The sequence below is a fragment of the Coccinella septempunctata genome, chromosome 8 (genome assembly GCF_907165205.1).
Source record: "Coccinella septempunctata chromosome 8, icCocSept1.1, whole genome shotgun sequence".
In the NCBI taxonomy this organism is placed as follows: domain Eukaryota; kingdom Metazoa; phylum Arthropoda; class Insecta; order Coleoptera; family Coccinellidae; genus Coccinella; species Coccinella septempunctata.
This window is the reverse complement of record NC_058196.1, coordinates 31,667,687-31,692,590: the sequence shown is the minus strand read 5'-3', so window position 1 is coordinate 31,692,590 and position 24,904 is coordinate 31,667,687. Positions and strand designations below refer to the sequence as shown.

Genomic DNA, 24,904 nt, shown 5'->3' with positions numbered 1-24,904 from the left:
TTTTGAATAGAAAACGGTTGGTGGAAATCACTAGTGCACAGATAACGTAAACTCTGATCTGCAACCATAGACTGTCACAGGTCACAGGCCTCTGTGACTATTTTAAAATTTCCGTTGAAAGTACATTCCGAATGCGAATACCGATGCAAAAATTCTACAATCAACGAAATCAATTTGGTGAAGTGATTTTTTGGTGAATCTATTTGTTCTAGAATCTCACTCAGAGTATCTATTTACGTTAAAAAAAAGTGATTCAGAAAAAATGTAAGTTTATAATGATCATGTATGGAAGTAAATTTCATCTAATATTTTCCCACCATTTTCAGTAACCAGTGGCTGAAGAAACTCGAGCAATCCTTTTGTAAGTACACAATAATATATGAAAATTCTTAATTTACACTCTTACCTTTACTCAAAGAGTTCACGGTTAATGAAAGAGAAATATTTCACTGAATATATTTGTATAAATGATGAAACCGTATAGATAGATGCATTTTCACTATTGGTGAACAATTATTCCACAAGTATTCATGTCGATTAACTACTCTATATAGATTCTTTTATGTCAAATTAATAATAATCAACATTCCATAATCAAAAGCTATACAGAGTCATCTGTGGAGGAATTTTGGTTCCAGTTAAATCAAATTCATATGATTCTGGATTAAATACGAACATGTATCTTATTCCCAAATTTATTTGCTGGATGCTGACAAAATTTCAGAGGTACGACCAAACTTGATACCCTTTTTCCAAAGCTTTCCGGATAATATAGAGTTTGACCCAATTTGATCTCCATTCTTTTGCATAATCATGCTTCTTTCTGGTATATTGGCATTATAACAGAGAAACTTCCCCGTACAAAGGAAAAAAATGATAATTTCTCTCGTAATGATACTTTAATAGGAAAAATATCTACTGTCTCTTATTTTATAAAACATCAAGAAAATAAAATTCGTTGGTAAGTAGCAGCCTGTGAATAGGACATCTAATACAAACATATCATAACAAGTTACAGAAGAACAATAACAAAATAGTCAAGTACATCTTGGTTCAAGGTGGAGGAAAGTTGCAAAATAGTATTTTGTTCAGTTTTTCTGAACGAACGTTATCTTACAGGTAGGATGTGACCATCCAACAAAAGTGGACTATTTACAATTTCAAAATCACTATTCGAGTTATTCGCAAATCTAGTTCTTCCTCAGAAGAATAACTTCAACCACAAAGTGATCGGTTTTTTCGGAATTCTATCAACAAAATAATATGAGCCGAAGCAGCATTTCTGAAGATATATCATTGAACATACATTTACATAACTAAGGAATAGTTATGGAAATTCGTTTGCAAGCAATGTTGTTATTATCTAGAATTTTCCATCAATTCACTGAGATCTCAACATTGTTTGTTATTAATATGATATCGAATCAGAAATGTTGCTTCATTGAAAATTGACCGGCCTTCAAAACGAAAATTATATATAGTAACATAAATAATAATAGGGTCAAGGCCTTGAAATTAAACTTAGATGTTCAATATATTTTACAGTTTCTGATGTACTTTATTGATCTTTCAACAATCGAGGTCTTATATCACTTATCACTTCACACACATATTATTTATACAAAATTCTTTCTAAGTTGTGTGCAAAATAATACAAAAAGTGTCTATTTCATTAAATCAATTATCCTTTTATATAAGGTACATTGTTGCGTCAAAATTCTCGTGGCCCCTCATCCAAGTCAGGAGTTTTCAGTATATCACCTCATAAACCGTTGCTTTCTTGTCACCGGATCCAGTCACAATATACTTGTCATCACTTGAGATATCGCAGCTTAGCACGCTAGAAGATTCCTTCGACTGAAAATAAGAGAAAAATCAAGTTATAAACTTATTTAGAGTTTTTATATCTAGGGATATTTCAGTTTTTTATTTTGGTGCAACTTCATCCTAGTCCAATAAAGCCATTTCATTGGTTGGCCGGTTGCCGATGATCGTTGTCATTTCATTAACCTAACTTTATTGTCCTGTCAGTCAGTGTCAAGGATATTATTAAAATATTATCGAAGAGTTACAACTTTTTGTTGTTGAATTAGCATTAATATTGATAATGATTGTCAAATAAAAGTTACCTAAGTTTATATAAGTACAACACTTTCTTTGTAAGGTCTTGTGCGAATTTGTTTTACTAATGTTGAAGAGGAACGTGAAGAAAATGTCCTTATTGTCCTTGTTAGTACGAAAACGCTGAATTATTGCTAAGGAATTGGTGGTAATTTACGAAGGACACTCAACTTCTCAACAGAAGAAAAGAGTTTATTACTAACTATAGTATGATTTGTGACACCAAATTGAAAATTAAAAAACACTGATGGCATTACAATAAAGGCAAAAGAAAAGGCTGGGTATTCAGTAATGAGTTCATTCAATTTTCAAAATCCATCAAAAATGGGAAGTTCTGCAGCCAGTTCAACAAATTATTTTAGGTTAGAATCCCGGCCTTAAATACCTAAGTGGTCATTACAGGAGCGCTTAAATTTAAGGCTAGCTTTAGCCATTTAACAGTCACTTAACAGTTGGTGCAACGTAATTCAAGTTAAGGGTTCATTTAAAGGGACACTTAACACTAAGTGCGTTTGGTGCAAACGGGTCTTATGACCCAAAGAACTTTGAAAGAACTCTGTTTTGTGGTGTTCCACAGGGGTCCATTCGAGTCCCAAAACTTTAATCCGGATTCTTATTACAACAAATTCTGGAAACAGTATTTTGTACGTTGAATTGATATTCGGTGTCAAAGGTGCTTGTGAATTCGTCAAAGTGATACGAAGCTTAGTTGGTGTTGAGTAAACACGCCGAGCACTCACCTGGAATATACTGGCGCCGTAGGGGGTCCTCCATGCGTTCAAGAGATTGTCCTTTCCAGTAGAAACAAACCATTTTCCACAAGCGGCAAACTTCAAGCTGAGCACGCAACTTTCGTGAAGATGCAACTGATACTTGTCCGGCTTGTTGGCGTGCAACACCTCAACGTGGGAATTCTCCATTCCCACGGCCAACCACTCGCCGCCCATCGGACAGTAGCCCAGCGAGAAGATCTGCGAGCTGAAGTCGTGCTGTTGCAACTGTTTACCCTCCCTCAAGTCCCAACTGCGCACGGTATTGTCGAGGCCGCCCGTCCACAGTTTCGTACCGTCCGAGGAGATGTCGATGCAAGACGCGCCGTCCGTGTGTCCTTGGAATTGTCTAACTAGAGTCTGATTCTGTAAGTCCCACACCGCGATGTTGCCGTCACTACAACAACTGAAGCACACTTTGGAGTCTGGACTTATGGCTAGGGCGTAACAGGCCGGGGCACTGGAGGTCAGTTCTGCTTTTATCCTGGGGGTTGGGCTGGCGAGGTCCCATATGGAGAGGTTGCTGGCTTCACCGCCCACTATCAAGGTCCTACCGTCCGGTAGAAGCTTGACGGACCTGATGTAATTGTCTCTTTGCTGCAGAATGGAACAGAGGATTAGAAAAACATAGGTTAGGTTAAGAGTTGGTTTTGAACATGTATGTTGTTAATTGTTGGTACTATAGACATAGAGAATGGACTGAGGCAACCACTGTCTTTTTTCTGTGAACATGGACGTGAGTGTGGACCAATCAAAATTCTAGAAAAAGACGACTACCAGCCCCCCACTTTGGGTTGTCTCTTTTGACTGCCATATTTACTGTAAAGCTGATTAGGGAATGCCCAGTCTATTTTCTATGTCCATGGCCGATACAGAGCAGTCTCTGCTTGATTTTGTTGATGCTTGTTGTTGTTTTTTTCAATTATTATCAGATTTTTTCCATGTTAATGTCAATTTTGTAGAATTATTCTTTTTTTCTTTAATTTTTTTTCTTTAATTGGGCTTGCCCTGTTGGAAGCAAACTATTTATTCATCTGTTTATTTATTTATTTCTCATGCTGCCATTTATGCATTACAGTTCATTCACTTTCATAAAAGGAGTCGGTTGGCCATAGAATAATTTTCTTATGTTTTATAACCAGAACGGATTAAGGTTGGCACACATGGGATGAAGTTAATGTCAAAACGACGCGAAGAAAAAATATCAGCGATTTCTGTTTTGAATTTTAATTTAGAACGACTTATATTTCGGGAAGATTGTGAGTGAAGAGGATGACAAAGAATTTCCTTCTATTGGGAGAACCAAAAAGATGCAGTCGGGGATTTTATTTTCATAAAATATCTTCAACGAGAAATTTCGAATTATTATTTAAAAAATTAACATTTCGGTACTAACACATTGCGTGCAAAAGATAATTTGGGGTATAACATGGGACTAATACTTTTCAAAACTGAAATCCGTGGATTATAAATACAAAATGGGGGACGAATGCAAAATTTTATCTGAACAAGAGCCAAAATAACTCCCTAGTGAAAATTTTTAAAATATGATTGTTTGGATGAACGTCTTCAACCAACATTAACTATTCTCAAGCATCTGCATATTATGTGTCAATAATTTGAATTTCTTTCATAGCAAAAATAAATATAGGTAATTAAACACTGATGTGTTGTACTTTCCACGCAAAAAACCAGATAAGGAATCCCTTCATTCAGCTCATATAAACGTTTATGTTCATCACATACTTTCGAATTCATTTATTTTCCGAAGCAAATATTTTGACAAGCTTTATAACCTAACATTTTCGTACTACACAGTGGGATGTGCCAACTTTACAAGGTCAACCGACTGCTTTAATAATAGTGGATGGACTATGATTACTACGACTTTTATGTAAGAGCTGATTTAAAATCCAAAAATGATTCGACCGCCCTTGTGAAAGTGAATGGGCTATAAAAATGTTGCACAATATTTAATATAAACAATCTTGTCGATAGCTAACGATTATGGGGGTGCGCCCACCAAAGTAGCGTAGCACTGACCACTGACATGGCACACACATGACAAAGGCGATGCATAATTTTCAGATATCGCACATCTGAGTGTCAGTTGCTTGAAATATGTCGTTCTCAGTTCATATCTAAAAATTATGCATCGCCTTTGTCATGTGTGTGCCATGTCAGCGGTCAGCGCTACGCTACTTTGGTGGGCGCTCCCACTATAACCGAAATAAACATCGTAGTTTCTCCTAGCGATACTTCGACGCCAGCGCCATCTACGTTTCCGTTCATTTTTCGGAAAAAGCGACCTTTTGAATATGGAGAAAACCTACCAAGCAATCCAATTGCGACACGGGACTCTTCGAAGCCGGCTGACTGATGTCCCAGACCTTCACGCATCCCTTTCCACCTGTATATACATATTTCGTAGGATTCGAGATGGTAACGGCGCACACGACCTCGCCGTGGTTCAGGGTGTTGATCTGCCTCGCGTGCCTAGGAATTCCCGGTCCTAGTAAGGCGTCAGCAGGAAATGGGACTGGTTGCAGCTGTCCCTCGCCGTTCATGTGGAAGGAGTAGGCCCTGGAAACAAGCGAATGAAGCTTAAGCTCAAAAGTAGTGGCGGTTCCGTCGGTTTTTGAGCTCATCAGTACAGTATAACGATTGATTGAGTTATGCGGTACTGGAGAGCTCAAATAAGCGCCAGATCTCGACTACTGGAGGTTAACTAGTGAACAAATTGAAGTTCCACTTACGGTTTGCCGCCAGCCATACTTCCAAGGCCGTTGGTGATCGCTGGGGCTCTGGTGTGCGGATGGGCGTCGTACGCCATGGGCGGACGGCCGTAACCTGCAGGAACTACGTTGTTGTAAGGGCCGCCCATGTGTTCGGGCGCCCTCACTCCCATGGGGTAGGGCGGGTATTGGCTGGGACCCATCTTGGGCGTCACTGGTCCCTGACCGGGCCCGACAAGGTTTGGCGTTGTGGAACGCGGTTTCGAACCAGGGGTCATGGGTTTTTCCTGGAAAATGGCGGCATGATTCAATGGGTGAATGAGGCCAATTGGACAAAACTGATGATTTTCCATGGAGGACGATATTTTTTGGAAGTTGTAGAAGTTATACGAAATGTTTGAGAGGAAAACAAAACTTTTCCTTCATCAACAACTTGAGATAATTTTTGGTCGAATACACATTTTTGAAATCTTGATCTCGGCTTGGTTTACAAGATGAAATTCCTTGAGTTTTCGATGACTCGAGTGACTAGTTCGAGATTAGGTTGGGTATAGACCAACGACCTCGACTTTGCATCAGCTGACTTTGACAGGACCGTCAATTTGAGTGAGGGACACACAAGTGTTGGGTTTTGTCGATATTCTAATCGTTCAGTGGTTATTATTTATCCCTAAGTGGTGATTTGAAACTGTACAAATAAAAAGGTTTCAGATCACAGATGGTTTGTTTGCCCCTCAATATGACGTCAATCAGAAACGCCCCATACTCACAAAGAGTGATCGAAAGCTGTCAAATTGACAGTTTGACGTTTCTAGCAGTCAAAATAGGGCTGCCACGACATTTCAAAAATATAGTCCTTTTTGGAGAACCCTCCACCTACATTATGGGCAAAGCTACTTTTTACATTTCTAACAATTTCCTAATAATTTTCAATGAACCAAGTGCTTGCAGGGCTTGGAAGGCACTTGTATTGTGTATCGAACGATATTTTTATCAGGCCTGCATCGTAACGTCAGTACCATTGCTCGAAAACATTTTCAGATCAGGATAATGTTCCTAATGGAGCTAATAAGATATGTAAAGATATCTGCTGTCATGTCTCGTCAAAATGAATATAGCTTTTGTGTTCAGAGGCTTATCTGACACTTCTGATGATTGATTTTGGAGCGAGACGTAGACTCATTCAAAATTCCTGAGTCAGCTGAAGGTACTGCATCCAAATTGGTACCCAGAAAAATCCAGTACATAGTCTGGGAGGTTATGACATCCCCACAATCAATAAGATGTTAAAATTCCATGCCATTCACTTCCAAACACTGATAAAATCGTTTTTCAACAAGCTACGATAATTCTTCGGCGAAGGACAACACTTTCCAAATGACCTGAGAAAAAGCCCAATGGTTTTGAATCCAGGGATCTTGATGGCCATTACGTGTCACCACATTTTGATCCAAAAATGGCGTTATTGAATTATACTTGAAGCAGTACTGTTGAATGGCCCAGAAGATTTGCAGTTTTTACACCACTGGACTTTTTCTTGTGAGTTCATAAGTGTTAGGATGTAGTGAAATGGTTATTGATTGATTTATTCATGCGTGTTCTTCAATGAACTTGTCGTACGTGAGATAAACCGTATAGAAGTAGAAGAAGGAAGTAGAAAGTAGTGAGTGACAGTGTTATTGCCCAAGATAACTGTATATAAACTCTCCTCCAAATGTACCACACATACACACTCCATGCAGCCCATTACTTACATCTTTGACTTTGAGAGAAGGAGTGCTCCTTGAAGAAGAAGATCCACTTCTACTTGGCGGTCTTTCGATTTTAACTTTATCTCCATTGGTGCTGCCGTTTTCTCTTATATCTGACGCAGAATTACTAAGGGCTGCGTGGTCACCATTTGTGTGAGGCGAGGTTTCCTGAAAGGTTGGTCATTCTGGATGAGGAATATGCGAACCTTTGTATTTTACGTTCATTTCGGTGAACCGATCTTGTCGAGAATGAATGAAAGCCGGTTATGGTGGTATCACTGCTTGATAGTGCACATAACCTACAAATCGCGCTAGGAAATACGGTGAAATTGGATTTTTTAAGTGAGTTCTGAGGCAAAGGATGTGTGGTTATGCTTGAAATGGCATTTACTAATAGGTGCGTCAGAAATAGTGTATGCTATCCGGGAGATTTCAAATTTAAGTGTGGAATGTTTACGTTGGTACCACAGCTTAGAGGAGTATTATCAATAGGGCAAAGTTGGTAGGTGTCTAGGCTCGCGAATGAAAAATCATATGAAATATTCGTGAATCAGTGACGAGTGGCGTTTTGCCTTTCTGAATAGACCAAGAAATAATTTTTGGGACAAGGCTAGGCTGTTTGTCTAGGAAATCCCCTAATTTTTTATCAAACTTTCAGATATCTGACACTGTTTATGAGATGTTCGAAATCACCTTTATATAATTTATATAATCTTGCGAGCAGTTTTTGGAATTATATAGAAAAGCAACTATAGAATATTACAGAATTTTCTCGAAGGTAGTATCATGGGGTTAGTGGCCTACTATAACGGTAATAAAGAATAACTACCAAAAATTAACCACTACCTACATGTATGCTCGATAATAATTTGTTTGATTATTTACCTCATTAGCAACGTCCACTACTAAGTCTTGATCACTTTTTTCTCCATCGCTTTCCTGAAAATAAAAAGTTTTTCAATTTTCGGTTATCTGACTTCAAAATACAATTGCAATATATTAACTCAGGGCAAAAATCATTAAACTGGAAATTAAATCACATGATTTCCATTCCAATGAGTTTTTTAACAACTTATGGATGAAACTTCATGATGAGTTTCATAACCACACAGTGATTACAGAGGGATTGATCGAGTATCAATCAACCTATGTAATTTGAGGGGAATGAAAAAGTTTTCTGATTCACTACGAAAATACCACCCCTTATTGACCTAAAAGGAATGGAATAACCGAACAAATATACCTAAATAATTCACGATGAATCATTAAGTTGAGAATGAGGTTCAATATGGTAACCATTATTTGATTTTACTTAGGAACATTAACGTGATTGTTTGAAATATTCATTTTCTGGTATCAGAAGGTGTATTGGTTTGTTCAAGGAAATGGAACGTTCTTTTGAACCCCAAGTTGGGGCACTTTTTGGGTGAAAGTAAAAAATAATCGTGTAGGGTTGATTACAGGTTGTTCACAGAACTGTCTTATTGTAAACAGCCGATAGAGAAGTTATTGGAAAACGCTAAACGCGATATGAAGATATCGCTGTTCAATATCTCACTCCATTCACCTATTTGTGGTTCAGAATGTAAGAGAAATGGCTGAGGAGTGAAGTCAGTCTCTATTCGAGAACTGTATTAACTGATTCATGATTTACTCTCTCAATTTTTCACGTAGAAACCTCTCTTTTTGAATTTGCTAAAGGACTTCTAGTGTCACTATGCTTTCCTTTCTCTAAATTAATTGTTCTTTCAATCAAGAAAATGTTGTTGTATCTATAATACTTGATTCTATGTTTTTTTTCTCGAAGGTGTTCCATCATATAATGAATACAGGGCGCAGTGCAGACACTTGCTGTTTTGTTTCTTCCCAAGAGGCGAGGGAAATCGGACTTCTATTGGAGATGACGTGAAGTTCTGTCGACGTACGCCACTGTTTCCACGTGATCGGAACGGCAGAGACGAAGGCGTCGAGACCAACTTAATTGGGCGAAGCGGTTGAGTACAGGACCAACCCCATCAAGAAACTCAACCGAAAGCCATATCCAGATCTGTCTCTATTATCCCTCGAACCGACAATAACGCCATCTCTAGTCGGGTTCGGCTTGAACCCCCCCCCCCATAATTCAATTTCCGAAATCTCTCGTAAAATAATGCAATAATGCGTCTGCCAGGGATTGGCAACCCCGGTCCGGGGCGCATCCACCTCAGGGAGAAAACTGTCGTTTATTTATAACCCCTAAACTTCATCCGTATCAGTTAGGGATCCCGCGCGAAACATGGCCGACACTTTGTCATCGACGGGGTGAACAACAAACCACCCCCTCCGTCTCCCCAGGGAGGCCAGGGCCGTATCTATCAGATTCAGCTCTCGAGCCTGTTGGATCCTTCACTAGGTCTCTATTGGAGGAATATCCCTTACATCAAGGGTTTCTGTAAAGCCACTATTGTGGCCACTGGTCATTGAGGTTACAGAATGCCTCACCATTGCAAGCTTGCGCTAGGAATGTCTTGGACGTGAGAATTATAAGAAGAAAGTAGTATATCAAAGAGAGTTCTTCCTCACTTTTTGACATGACCTCACAATTCGAAAGGAATCAGGCCTCCTTGAAGCCCTGGGACTGGAGTTCATTGAAACTCTGGAGCTGGAGGACCAGATCTAGATGGAGGATAGTTCTTATGTGAGACACGATAGACCTCAAGGTCACAATGGAATGTAACCTCACTAAACAGAGGCTGTGATTAGTAAGGGTCGAAGAATTCTTTTCGCGTCTCAGAGGATGGTCAGAAATAAGTGAGATCTTGAACGTACACTCACTAATTCAATCTATGAATCCATTTCATTGCCAATCGTTTTAGTTCGGTGGTCGAGAGCTAAATAGCACTTGATAAATTACGGAGAATGTTGGTTTATCACTGGGGAGGCATTACGCTTCATGCTGCTCATTCTGGTTGCAAACTGGAGACTGCAGAGGAGACTTTCTCATTCTGAATTGATGGGAGGAGCTCGTGGATTGGTAACAGATAATCTGGCTTCAGGAAAATTTTCCAAGAACCATGAATAATTGATGAAGAATCAATGGGGTTGTCCCACAATTTTACGTGAATGATAATGCATAGCCAAATGGAGCTCACCAGGTAATTATAGCTTAAGAAACCAGGGTTTTAGATAATCTACATCCAAGATCCCCTCACTAAAATCCAATCGAGTTCACTTGGGACCAATTAGAACATGCACAGATCACTGTCAAAAAGATTTCAACAGCTCCAAGATCTTCTTCCACAGCTTTGGCAACAAACTGATCAGGATTTTTCCTAACTTGGAAAGGAGCGTGGGAAGAAGACGCCAAGAAGTTATTTAGGCATGTGGAGGTCACTTTGTATTGAGGATAAATTTTGAAATTTTCCAGTTTGTACGAGCAGTTTGAATATCGATTGAAACTTACATGTCCTAATTTCTCTTCTCTCCTTCTTTTTACATCTTGTTCTGGATCAGGCGACGACCTTGGTCTATATTTCTCTCTTTCTGCGGGTGATACGGAATTCTGAAAAAAAAGCTCGTTAGAATGATTAAGAACTTGATCTCCTGACCAACTAGTACAAATGTACATATTCAGGGATCAAACAGAGCCAGATGAAGGTATAATAGATGAGAGAGTACAATCGAAGATTAAGGATGATAATGAAAACTAGCCTTAACAGCAAGAATCTGATCAAAGCGATCAATACCTATGCTCGCTCAGCACTGTGCTACTCGTTGGGTATCATCTCTTGGATCATAACCGATTTAGCAGCCCTACAGAGAAAAATATGCTAACGAAACATCTTAAACTAGAAGGTAAACAGAACGAACAGAGTTGCCCAGGCATCTTGAAGGTCGAGGAATTGTTGATTCATCCAACCGTATGTCTCAGGAGATTGAAGAACTTCGAGAATATTTCCTGAACAAGGCTGTGTTCCTGAGACAGAAGGCTTCATCATTGCCATGCAGGATCAAGGAATTATATCGCCAAGGATGCCTCTGTGGCGGACGATAGCTGTCGTTATGGCTGTTAAAATCATGAAACCATCTAGTACATCAACGGTGGATGCCAGAAGTTAACGGGTACTAGAATAGACATGATACTGTTGTCAAGATTTAACACCAAGAATTGGCAATGAAATACCCACTTAAAAGGTCTATCTTCTAGATAGGCACATTGAAAAGATTTCGAAATATGAAAATCTCGGGAAACAACGAGGATACAGTTGAAAGATAACAAGACAATTCCAACAACAATGAGCCCGAAGAACAGGAAAGGGCTCCAAGAAAGCTTAATCCCTTTGATATCTGGGATAAGTGAATGTTCCTCTGGAGAGGATTGGGAAAGCCTTAAGGTTGAAATCATAATGTCCTTATTGAAGCAACAAGAAATGAACAATCATGCAAGTAATTCAAATAACAATCGCAGGGTGGCAAGCACAATCACCTCTACCACAATTTGAGGCTGCCATGAATCCTTACCAGTCTATCCTCGGTGTTGTTCGAACTGGGCCTCTTGTCCACCCCGTCTCTGGCGTGTAGGTCGGAAGGCTTGAGCAGAGGATGGGCTCCAGCTCCTAACGACGAGCTATGAGGCACTCCGGGTAGAGAGGGAACATTGGCTCCAAGCGCTGCTGCACCGCCAAATCCTAGTAGGCCGGCGGGACCCATGCCCGGTAGTCCTGGATGAGGCCCCATTGGTAACGCTGGACCGTGAGCGCCATGTGGTAGCTGCTGGGCGTGTATCTGTTGCTGAGAAAAGTTGGGTTATAGGGTTTTGTCGATCTGGTCGTTTTCTACAGACACCAATTCCCCGAAAAAGGCTAAAATTCTACCCCTGTCAAGGTCGCTAAGTCAGTTCTGGTATTTTATTACTCTCAACAGTGATACTAGACAGAAATGACTTGTACCAGTCAGCTCTCATCGCAAAGAATGAGAGATGAAGTCTGTTTCAGCGAAGAATTGAAAGATTAAAAGTTGACATTTTACTATAACATGCTTTAAATACAGGCTGTATTTAAATAAGTCTTTCTTTCATGACAAGAGGTAGAACTCATCAAAATTGATCGTCTTACCAAAAATCACCCCCTCAACTTGAATACGATATCATCAAAAGGCTTTTGGTTGAATCCCATAAATGTTTTGAAAAAACTCTTCATTCAGATCTTGTTGAAAGAAAGACTCACCTACAAAACAACTTGTAGAGGAGTAAGAGGAACTATTTCTTCTGTATGTCAACATTATAATGTCGCTGAGCATATAGGGGTGTTTTTTCCCCAATAATAGCTCATTATTTTGAAGGATAGACTACGATACTTCTAAATATCACTAACAGATCTACTTACAAGCAATTGTTGAAGACCTTGTTGTTGCTGTTGCTGGAACAACAACACAAATTAAAACCATAAAACAACCCACACCTTGATGTGAAGAGGAAAACAAACAGTCAGAGATATGAAATGTGTACTAATATTCATAACCAGGTTGAGTGGAACATAAACGATTGGGTAAATATTTTCACTTTTCACATCTCTCACTTTTCTGGCTTACATCTAAACAACAACAACTGGAAATAGATCGGGTACATGCACTAAAAGCTCTACGGAATGGGGAAATTACGCTTCTATGGAAAACAATTTAGACCTAAGGGTGGGCCAAAGCAGCATAACACTGACCATACATGACAAAATAATAACTGAAATTTCACTCAGATGTGCGATATCTGAAAATTATGAATCGCCTTTGTCATGTATGTGTCATGTCAGTGGTCAGTGCTACGCTACTTGGGTGTGCCCTCCTACTAAGGGTGTGAGAATTATTGAATTTGAACGCTTGTTCGCAGTACTAAATACTCTGAATATGGTTAACATCTTTCTTGTCCTTTTTTTTCGGTATTTTTTATGATTTTCATTATTTCAACATGGGTTCATAGATTACTTTGATAAAAAGAATAGATCTAGAGAATAACTACCCCACTAACTCCCAACTTACAAACAGAACGATAAATCAATTTCAACTGAAAATCTAAGCGATCGTAGTCCGATTCAGCCTAAGCAAGATCAAATGAGGAAATGGCATTCTTCTACTTCACTTACCCCGATGATTGCATTCAGTTCTGTCATCGTTACTTGCTTGGCCCTCTCAACTGCGCTCGCAACCGATTGCTGGTGTTCTTGGGCCAGGAATGGCAGCACTTGGGCGATGATTGCGTTTAAGCGTTTTGCTATTTCAGTCTGGAAAGAGAAATGGGAAGAATTGGAACGTTTCTGAGATTGATTGAAGTTTATACGTGATGAAACGTAATATTGGTCATCTGACGGCACTCATATCAAAGTGGCATGTCACTGAGGTTGTGCCTTACTTAGTTCTTAGGTAACCCAACATTCTGGGTCGGTAAGAATTGCCAGCAAACGCGATGTTATGATCGGATATTATCGACCATTATACGTCGTTTGCCTATCATTGAAACGGTGGTATTAATCGTTGAATTGCAATAGTTGTCACAAAGTATCCTTTTACAACATCAACCCACTCGTAAACTGCGAAAAATTGCTTTGACGAGGTTGAATTAACGTGAATGAAGTCGTTCTATTGAACATTTTGTTCAATGTAGAATATTGTTTGAGGAAACTTAGGTAGATTCATCGGAAATTCACAGTTGAGGGCAAAAATGCCAATGAAGGAATTGATCATATTCATGAAAACATGTTTAAGGTGGTTACGTATGTGTTTAAAGCACTTACCTGTTTGTGCATTTCTACATTAAGGCCATAGGACATTTCGTAATACTGAAACAAATGAATAGATCGTTAGATATACATGAATAACACAATTTTAAATGAAAGTTCACTTGTGGTCGAAGACTAAACTACTTTCAAACGGTTCAAATACGCTCTTTTCTAAAATAAACATAATATTTGATAATAAACTACCAATTTAATAACACAATATCTTGGAATAGACAACAAGAAACTGTGAAAACTAAAACTAAAACCATAGCGAGGTAGGCTGGCCGACCTTATATGGTCGGTGACGTAGTACAGTTCAACTTGTAGTTAACTGCGTGTTATACAGGGTGTTTTCAAAGGTGACAGAAGGTAGAACTCATGAAAATAAGTCGGTTAACCAAAAATTGTCTACATAAAATATCCAAGATGGCTGAGATACAACCCCTAGAAGTTCGACGAAATTTCATTGAATTCCAAGTACGGGACTGTGGAACAAAACATAAACATATGGCTGGGCGATGAATGGTTCAGTACCAAGTTCATCGGGTTAGATGCATCAGGTCACTTTTGGGAGAATCATTATTGTTGTATGGTGCAATTTAGGGTGAAAAAAATATGTTGAAAATCGAGGCAGTTTCTTGAAAGTGCTTATGTTAGTTGTGTTGAAAAAGTGCTATGATGTTTCCCCATTTCATCCCATTTTAACGACGATTGTTGGAATGTTCGAACAAGAAGATTGTGATGCCCATTGTGAAAAAATTCGTGAATAATTTAGACGAATTTTATTGGTGAGATTTCATTCTATTTTTTACACTTGTGTCCTGAGTCTCTTCTGTCAGTTGTTATCGAAATGAGCCATTTCATAAAATCGTGTAAGTTACTAAAAAATGATGAGAACAATTCGGTAATCCTAAGTTTCCATTTTCATTACCACGTAAATATCGAACGAGCCAATATCCCAAACGAAACCACATGGTCGAATTAGGAGATATGTTTTTTCCACTGCTTTTCTATAATTCATCTAACAAACAGTCGTATTAGGATCTATTTCAGCAATCATTTTAAATTTTTTTTCAACTTCGTCATTTTGAAAGTTTTGAATGGGTGATTTTTGGTGAAACGCTTCATTTTGACCAGTTCTACCTTCTATTGAAAAAAAGCCTCACCTTCTAATACAGCCTGTATAGTACTATAACTTGAAGCGCTCGCCAGTCTGGCCCGGCAGGCCGGCCCTCATCAAAAACGGACAATGGGAAATTCTCCTCAAATTGGGTTATCACTGCATATGCAAGTTTAAACTGAATAATTATGAGTTTCATTCATGATTTTTTTCAAATTCAACGCGGAAACTATTCAAAATCTTTCTTCAAATATGAGGTTATAAAATTTAAGAGTTTAGAGTTTACGATTTGGCAACAGGTTCTACTAGACAATGAAAAGAACAATGTCCGATCAGCTTGTTTATAAAATCACAGCTGTTGATTTACTTACTGGCGAGCCTCAACAGCAACCGGCCATAAAAATCCCATAAAATTTTACGACCTTCCTCGCTCGTCGCAGACTTCATAGACAGCCATCTTTGTCTATCTCAACAAGATAATGTGTTTGTTGTCCTTAATTATCAAGGCATATTTCAGTCGATGTTGCCAACTTGTGCAATCGAAACGAAACGCTTCAAATTTTGAATACCCAATTTTTTTATCATTTCCAAGTACTCAGAATAATTTTTTTGGGAAACGGTTGAAATGGTTATTTCAAAATGTGACGTTTCAAAGATATTTCATTATTATTATCGTCGACGGATATTCGCGTCTCAAAACTGCCGATACGGCCCTGTTCCGAGGAGGTTACCGTTACAAAAGCGGAATCAAACGTGTCGCAAAACTCCATCAAATCGCGCCGCGACGCTATAGACGCCGCCGATCCGGGTACCGAGCCGAGCCAATGGCGAAAAGTGTACACAGTCTGCCCGTTTGACAGCTCGCGTTGCCGCCGCATGACGCCCGATACCCGAAAGCTCCCCGTAATAACAAACGATGGGATTTTTTCCCATTTCCCAATTTGAATATCCCTCCTAGCCGTTTCCGTATTGATTCTTCCTTCTCCGGGTCGCACGTCGCTGAAGTGCGCTTTTTTCCCGGGGTACACGTTGTTTATTTATTTACGAGGAGGAGGAAGACGTGTGTGTGTGTGTCCCGTTTTCCGGGAATTTCTGGGAGGCATGACCGGGTAAAAATGCGCGATTTGAGCTATAATGGAGCTGGGTAGGATGTCGAACTTTAGACGTCAGTAGGGGAGTCTAATGAATTGAGTTGAACGTTGAGAATACGTTCCTTAAATTCTGAGCTCTTTTAGAATATGTATCACTTAGAGCTGTACGATGATTATTCTGGGAGATACGCGGGTCGAAAGATGACCTTCGAAAAATTTCCAAAAAGAAGGGATCAGTTAAAAGAATTACAAAAACGAACGGTTCTGCAGACATGGATGAAACTCTCAGACTGATTAGTAGAAGAGTCGCTCTATCAGAATATGTATCACATTCAAATTTATAATGATTTTTTCGGGAGACACGCGGGTCGAAAGATGACCTTCGAAAAATTTCCAAAAAGAAGGGATCAGTTAAAAGAATTACAAAAACGAACGGTTCTGCAGACATGGATGAAACTCTCAGACTGATTAGTAGAAGAGTCGCTCTATCAGAATATGTATCACATTCAAATTTATAATGATTTTTTCGGGAGACACGCGGGTCGAAAGATGACCTTCGAAAAATTTCCAAAAAGAAGGGATCAGTTAAAAGAATTACAAAAACGAACGGTTCTGCAGACATGGATGAAACTCTCAGACTGATTAGTAGAAGAGTCGCTCTATCAGAATATGTATCACATTCAAATTTATAATGATTTTTTCGGGAGACACGCGTGTCAAAAGTTGACCCTCGAAAAATTCTCCAAAAGATGGGATCAGTTAAAGGAATTACAAAAACGAACGGTTCTGCAGACATGGATGAAACTCTCAGACTGATTAGTAGAAGAGTCGCCCTATCAGAATATGTATCACATTTAAATTTATAATGATTTTTTCGGGAGACACGCGTGTCAAAAGTTGACCCTCGAAAAATTCTCCAAAAGATGGGATCAGTTAAAGGAATTACAAAAACGAACGGTTCTGCAGACATGGATGAAACTCTCAGACTGATTAGTAGAAGAGTCGCCCTATCAGAATATGTATCACATTTAAATTTATAATGATTTTTTCGGGAGACACGCGTGTCAAAAGTTGACCCTCGAAAAATTCTCCAAAAGATGGGATCAGTTAAAGGAATTACAAAAACGAACGGTTCTGCAGACATGGATGAAACTCTCAGACTGATTAGTAGAAGAGTCGCCCTATCAGAATATGTATCACATTCAAATTTATAATGATTTTTTCGGGAGACACGCGTGTCAAAAGTTGACCCTCGAAAAATTCTCCAAAAGATGGGATCAGTTAAAGGAATTACAAAAACGAACGGTTCTGCAGACATGGATGAAACTCTCAGACTGATTAGTAGAAGAGTCGCTCTATCAAAATATGTATCACATTCAAATTTATAATGATTTTTTCGGGAGACACGCGTGTCAAAAGTTGACCCTCGAAAAATTCTCCAAAAGATGGAGTCACTTGAAAATTCGTCAAGACCAAACGATTGCACCGAGGTCAATGAAACGTCGAGATTTATTACTAGAAGAATTGCTCTTTTAGAATATGCATCACTCATAGATCTACGATGATACCATCATCAAGTAACTCTATTTACAAAGGTTAAGAGATAAGATGATTTACGAAGATATGTTTAATACCCTTGGTGATCAATGTCCTTTGTATGCGACCGTGAAAAATTGGACTGCAAGCTTCAAGAGAGGTAAATTTTCCATTGAAGATGATGACCGATCGGGTAGGCCAGTTTCTGTGTCAATCCCCGAAAATATCGATGCAGTTTATGTCATGATTTTATTAGACCGTCGAATAGGGCTAAAACGGATATCTGAAGCACTGAATATTTCATACGAACGCGTTCATCATATAGTTCACGTCAATTTGGACATGGGAAAAATTGCTGCAAAATGGATCCCCAAATGTTTGAATGTTGACCAAAAGCGTGCAAGGGTAGAAGCATCGCGTTCGATCTGTGCTTGATTTGAAAACGATGTAGACTTCTTAAACCGAATTGTTACTATGGACGAGACATTTCTACGATCCAGAAACAAAGCAACAATCGATGGAATGGCGACACTCTGGTTCTCCAAGACCTAAGAAGTTTCGTGTCCAAAAATCTGCTGGAAAAGTTCTTGCTTCAGTTTTTTTGGGATTGCCATGGAGTAATCATGATTGATTTTTTGGATAAGGGTAGAACAATAACCGGAGATTACTATTCGACATTACTGACCACTCTACGGGAAAAAATTGAAGAGAAAAGACGCGGAAAGCTATCCAAATGTGTTTTGTTTTTGATCCTGCACACAAATCTCATGTTGCCATGCAAAAAATTCTTGATTTAGGGTTTGAATTACTAGAACACCCCCCTTAGTCACCAGATTTGGCTCCATCAGACAATCATCTTTTTCCTCAACTGAAAAAAAGTCCAAAACGTTGTAAATTTTCTTCCAACGAGGAGGTTATAAAAGCTGTGGAGGTCTGGTTTGCAGAGCAAGAAGAAACCTTTTTTTTTTTAAAGGTCTAGAGACTTTCCAGGTTCGCTGTAAAAAATGTATCCAATTAAGAGGAGAATATGTTGAGTAAGAAAATATGTAGACATTGATATTGTGTTTGATTCTATAGTAAGCTAAGAATTTTTCAGTATATCCCCGTATCTCCCACAATTTAACCCCACCAGTCCCAGAAAACGTCCGTTCCACTCTCGAATCGTTGCACCATAAATTCTCACATCATCGTGCAGTCATTACTGCGGAACTCATTAGATAAAATCATAATGGTACCGAAAGATGGGAACGAAACGTAATGAGACATCCATTGTCCCGGGAACAATGAAGAGACACTCAATTATTGTCACCTGATGTCGTCAGGAGTCGCGGAGATTACGGTTCGTACGTCCGCGGAAACAAAAGGCCAGATTGTTGGATCTCACACGGTTCCAGATCTCGATCTTTTAGATGGAAGTGAGTGACGGTCGTTTTCTGGAAGAATTCTTCCGCAACCGAAGATTAGGAAGATGTATCTTTTCGTCCAACCTAATCGGGTAAAATAGGGAACAAAGACATGAGTGTACTTTGTGGGCTAAACGCGGCGTTGCCAGTTGTACCAATTGTCCGGAGGTTGGATCAGGACGTCCGAACAAAGTGATATGATTCCAATTTTAGGAAAGGCTCAACGCGGAGAGTTTCGGTCGATATCGGGAATTAACCGGTCCGTTTCGGCGGGGAAAATCTGGCGTACGTTTTCGAGTGTTTTTCCGATAGCGACCGATACTTCAATTACCTAAAGTGCATTCGAAATTGGGGGAAAGCCGAACGTTGGATTGTCGTCGGTCCTCCGTGTATCGATTGGGGGAGGTTTGGAGGACTCGCACGTAATCTGGGTTTTCCACGGTAATTATCGGTTTGTTCGCTGTGGAACGAAAACGATATTCCGTAATTTGTCAGCAGACACTTAACGCAGTGCCCAGGAAATCGTTATTTATGTACTAAGGACGAAAAACTGTGTATTGCCTAGCCTCGGCCGCGTCTCGGTTAGCAATTTGCAGGCTCGACCATAATGGACCCACACGGGTTTCCACACAAACCGCAGTCCTAAGGAATACAATCTACTAATGAAAAGCCTCCATCAGAAAAATTAAAACAAGAAAATTAACATTGCAACAAAATTTTCCATTCCGTAAACGCTGTTTTTATGTAGAATGCGAAATGTATTGGGATATAACGCCCGAAAACTGATCATCATGCTGTGCCTCACGTAAATTGATAATTACGTCAATTGAGCAAACGGTTAATTTGAACGTGGGGGGTGTGTTCCACAATTGATAGCCTTGATGGTTAGGCTGTGCAACTGATTGATAATTAGAAACGTACCCCACGGTTACTCTTATCGAGAGATAAACGACTCTAACGTTGACTGTCGAAATATTTCCAAAAAGGATGGAATCAATGAAATAATCGTCAAGACCTAACGGCTGCATGAAATTTTAAGATTTATTACTAGAAGACTAATTAAGAGCGTAGCACACAGTTGTGCCCACTGAGTAACCCATCAACTCCCGTATCCTCCTTGCCTACGCAATAAAACGAATAAGGTCGCGAAAAATCAGTGTCCCTCATTCCCGTTCCTATTTCTATCGTATTCTAGCCCTTCGACTCGGAGTCCCTTTGTCGATTTCCTCATCCAACCCGACACCTAACCCCTCAATCTTCGACATACGGAAATCTCCGTTTTCCGCAAGCCGCTGCGCATGCAACGAACGCACCGGATCCATCCGGGCGTCCTGAATTTTTCCGACGTACTGACACGGTCGGTTTCCCATCTGAGAGGGTGGAGGGGGGGTGAATCGAGGGTGCGGGGGTGGGGGGGACGATGTATCGATTACCGAGAGCCCGACAAGGTGCTTGTCACGTCTGATACAAGCGAAATAGCTGTTTATGGTGACTACTTTAGCGGGTGCGGTCCGGATGTCAACTCTTATGTGTTCCGGGGCCTGAATGGATCTGTCTCAGTCGCTCTCCCTTCCCCCCACCACCCCACGACCGGCTTCAGGACGCGCAACGCTGGGGTCATTTGTTTTCGCGGGTATCTGGATCGGGTGAGATGTTGGGAGGGGATCTATCGAATGATGAGGCGATGATGATCTCGAATCGTATACAGGGTAGATTCTTGAGGTCAGAAGAAGCATTTTTTACTTCTCCGATTCGGCCTTGATAAAAAATATAGGTATTTTAAGAGTTCGTAATGAGCAACACCATTTTTAACCTCGAAATATCTATAGAAAATCAAGCATAAACTCACTTTTCTTATGCCATGGTCAACTAAGCAATATTTATAATACTATAAACGAGTTACTGTAGTTTCGTTGCCGATAACTTAAGTATCTGTGAAATTTGAAAATTCTGTACTCTTCCCTGCTGGTGTGAAAACCCAGAGGGAGCTGAATGCACTTCACCGTTCATTTTTTCTTCCTAACTTTCTAGTGTCCACCTCTACTGTTATAATTTGATGTTCAAAAATTCAAAAGTATGTGTGAAATTTGAAAGATTGGGTATTTTGTTTTTCCAGAGGTGGCATAGCTCATTATGAAAACTTAAAATGGCTATACCTTTTCATCAGGGCTGAATCGGAAAAAATGATATGGGAAAAAGAGTTTCTTTTGACCTCAAGAAACTACTGTAAGAAAATTTGTACGAGTCAAACATTCATCCTGTACATGTACAAGCCGAAGAAACATCCTGTATAAGTCATCGAAGAACAAAGGAAGTTACCTGTATTGTACTAATGAATACCGAAAAAAATCCCGTTCAACTCACCATAACATAATGCCTCTGCATCTCCGTCTTCTCGCTAGCTAATTTTTCACATTCTAATTTCAACCTGAAAAGGAAAAGAATCAATTAATGTTTCACGCTAGGTTTAATGATTACATGTGATGAAAAGAGAATTGTCTGTGATGGTTGATCTGATGAGGAATAATGACCGTAGTTTCTACGGTATATTATTATCTGAATAATATATGGGACGTGTTTAATGTGTGGGAATGGAATCGTGGATACGTAGAAATAAACGTTCGAATTATGTCGGAAATGGTAGAAGTTTACAAGAGACACGAAGCTTATTGAGGTTATTTAGCTCCAAGAAGGAGCTATGAAATCTTTGAAATTTCATCGCTATCGGAAACAACTAAACATGAAAGCAGATAAACGACGTAAAAAATGGTTCTTGAAAGCTTTTCACTGAGGAAATGGAGTAGGACTAAAACAAAATGCTTTTTTTCATGTCTTTATTGATTTCACTCCTGACTAATTCAAATTATAATTAATCCTAATCATAATTCCTCAAATACGGGTGGAAATCCTTGAACAAATATTTGTTCCATGATGTCTATTATACAATGTGTTATCTAAATCAACAAGATATAATCTAATATTTTCGATCTCGACTGTATCGGATATGGTTGTTATCCGAACAAATAGATCAACAATTTTTCGTGAAGTGTAGGTTATAAGTTATTATCTTAATTGATGCTTGACTCTAAGCCAACATACACCGAAAAGCTTTGAGTTCGAGATCGGTAGAAGTATGTATGCATCCGACAACTTTTTTAGGCTATTGAACCAATTTTCCATCATGAATTATTTTCAAATCAACTCTTATTATGTTTTGACAATCGTTGTCAGATTGTGGTGTATAGGTTGAAGTCAGTTTTGATGGAGGATGGGCTGGCAGTCATTCTAGAGAATAATGAACAACTAGTAGGCCAGGACATTTCAGTAGATTCACTTTTACGGTCTAATTTGCCTTAAAACTATAATGAAATCAACTCCATGGATGCTGAGGCCAAAGCCACTACTCTTCCTTCTGTACTACCCACCCCTCTCTGTGATCGGTGCCAAGGTCACTTTTGTCAACCTGACGTTAACCTGTGATCGTTCGGAACGTCAAGCCGCTGGATTTGCTAACATTTGCGTTCAGTAAACGTCGAAAATCTAAATGTTTTCACAAAAAATCTAGTTTGGACCACGAAAAACTCACTCCGATCGAAAGATATCGGATCCTGTCGTCGAGGTGGCAACGGCAACGACCACAAATTAGTCTCCCGTACCGGCGCAATTAATCCGTTAATCGATTCGATTTTTCACGCGATGCTCGTACGGGTAGAACCAGTTCTACCACCTACGAAACACCAGTCATCGGCGAATCCTTACAAAGCGCCATCGGACTTCATGCCTGAATAACAATTAATCGAATTAGCCGGCTCTGAACGCACGGGTGATCGATAGGCCGCGTAAATAATTGAGGCGAACGTTAAAACAGTTTCGCATTCTTTTGCGGCGTGTAATGAGTACGCGCTTTTAACTAGCCTTCGAAAAAATTCGTGGAATTTTGACAGTTGACGTTTGATGTGGAATGAAAGGTTGAATGGGTTAAGAATGAATCCGGCAACTTTTGTACGATAATAAATGATTACATGTAAGAGTAATTTTTCTCAATCTTTTCTTGTTGTATAGGGTCAGAATGCGTCCAGAGGTAAGACAGCACTCCGTACTATTATAAACCTCCATCATTTTCCACAATTTGTGTTCTACCCCTACTGTTAGTACAATCTTTTCCTATTTTTCTGGTGTGAAAACCCGGGGGGGAACAGGATGTACTTAGGGGTGAACCGCCGTGTATTTTTTTATTTACCTTCCAGTGTCCACTTCTACTGTTCTTACGAATACATCTCGAGGTTTAACTCCAATATCATCAAAGTAATGTCGAAATTTCAGCTAGTCGAACTTGGTGTCCCATTCCATTTACTGCTCAGTTTATTTTCACAGTTATTAACCCCACGAAAACCCAATTGCCCATCAATCATCGTCCCCCCTCTCGTTTTTAACATCTCCCTATCGATTACCTGGCCCAAACGGAGGGAACCCACCCCTGTCTCCGACGGAAGAATGACAGCCCTAGAAGGAATCCGTCCGTGAATCCTCGGCCGCCCAAACAAACCGGATAAAGACCCCTCGGTCCCGATAATGAAGAACAACCGTGGGCCGGTGGAATTCCGATAGAGATCTCGACAGCCTCGAGGGTCCGAATCCTCGATATTTATTTCTAGGGGACCGCTCCGACTCGACGAGGATCTAATTTAACACCACTTTACGGAATAGCAGCCTGCTCGGCGATTCTAGACACTGATAATTGCTTTTATACATTTGCGCGCCCGGGAATAATATCCCGGTTTTTTTGGCTGGAGGACTGGGGGATTTTGCTCCGATGGAATTGGTGAAATATCTCGGAATTTACTGGTCTACTCAAGATCTGGAGGAATTTGTACATTGGGGAGAAAAATTAAAAAGGACAGTGAGTAATACATCTCAATATGGAACCTCAAGCAATGAAAGAATCGATGTCACGTATACTCAAGCATTAACCGTTGGAAATCCCCAATTACATCGAACGAACACATAAAATTCCAACCCTCCAATAACGAAAACCCGGCGATAAAGTCCCTTCATTTATCCTTCCATAGACACGACATCATTAAAGGCCCCGTTAAGATGTTGAAGGCCATTACCGATAACCATCGAAATCCGCCCGTTCCATTCTTCCCCGTCTATGTTTCCGGCACGGCTGGGGGAATCACATATTTGATCTTCCGCCAGCGGCGGTCACGCGTTGCCAAGCGCCCGGAAAAACCGCGACTCTGGGGATTTTCCCGAGAACGGTCTTATTGGCAACGAAGCAGGGACTTCCGATGAAGGGTTAAGTATGGGATTTTTCGATTTCGTATGGTTCCTTTGTTTAAATGAGGATCGAAAACGCAGTTATATATCTTAGAGCTTCGGTTTAAATAGATTCTGATTGTTATTTCGACTAAAAACTGTTCAATTTGGATTATTTCAAGTAGTAGTGGTAGTGGAAGTTGTTTTTTAAATCTCTGTGGATTCAAGAGGCTTGCACTACTCTAGTTTTTTTTTGTAGGGGTGTTTGTGGCGAACGACTTGGCAACCCTGGCGGCTCTCCGGCCTCTTTCAACCCCCTCGTACGGAAGATTGATTATACGCATTCTTTAGGAATGCGAAACTCTTACT

The 24,904-nt window shown here is 39.8% G+C and overlaps 1 protein-coding gene across 5 annotated transcripts in view; it reads right to left on the bottom strand.

Moving 5' to 3' along the window:
- Nucleotides 1-880: 880 nt before the first annotated feature.
- LOC123318776 (protein groucho) overlaps nucleotides 881-24,904 on the bottom strand; it is a 52,801-nt gene continuing 28,777 nt past the window's right edge. For 3 of the 5 annotated variants that reach the window (XM_044905511.1, XM_044905513.1, XM_044905514.1), the window contains exons 3-14: nucleotides 21,638-21,701; nucleotides 14,139-14,183; nucleotides 13,491-13,628; nucleotides 12,741-12,773; nucleotides 11,878-12,147; nucleotides 10,820-10,918; nucleotides 8,263-8,316; nucleotides 7,381-7,545; nucleotides 5,648-5,913; nucleotides 5,225-5,474; nucleotides 2,862-3,488; nucleotides 881-1,857 (exon numbers count right to left, since the gene is read on the bottom strand). In XM_044905511.1, the coding sequence (XP_044761446.1) occupies nucleotides 1,750-1,857; nucleotides 2,862-3,488; nucleotides 5,225-5,474; nucleotides 5,648-5,913; nucleotides 7,381-7,545; nucleotides 8,263-8,316; nucleotides 10,820-10,918; nucleotides 11,878-12,147; nucleotides 12,741-12,773; nucleotides 13,491-13,628; nucleotides 14,139-14,183; nucleotides 21,638-21,701 (2,119 nt within the window). In that variant the 3' untranslated portion in view covers nucleotides 881-1,749. The remainder of the gene's footprint in view (nucleotides 1,858-2,861; nucleotides 3,489-5,224; nucleotides 5,475-5,647; nucleotides 5,914-7,380; nucleotides 7,546-8,262; nucleotides 8,317-10,819; nucleotides 10,919-11,877; nucleotides 12,148-12,740; nucleotides 12,774-13,490; nucleotides 13,629-14,138; nucleotides 14,184-21,637; nucleotides 21,702-24,904) is intronic. The other 2 variants (XM_044905512.1, XM_044905515.1) reach the window with 2 other exon arrangements.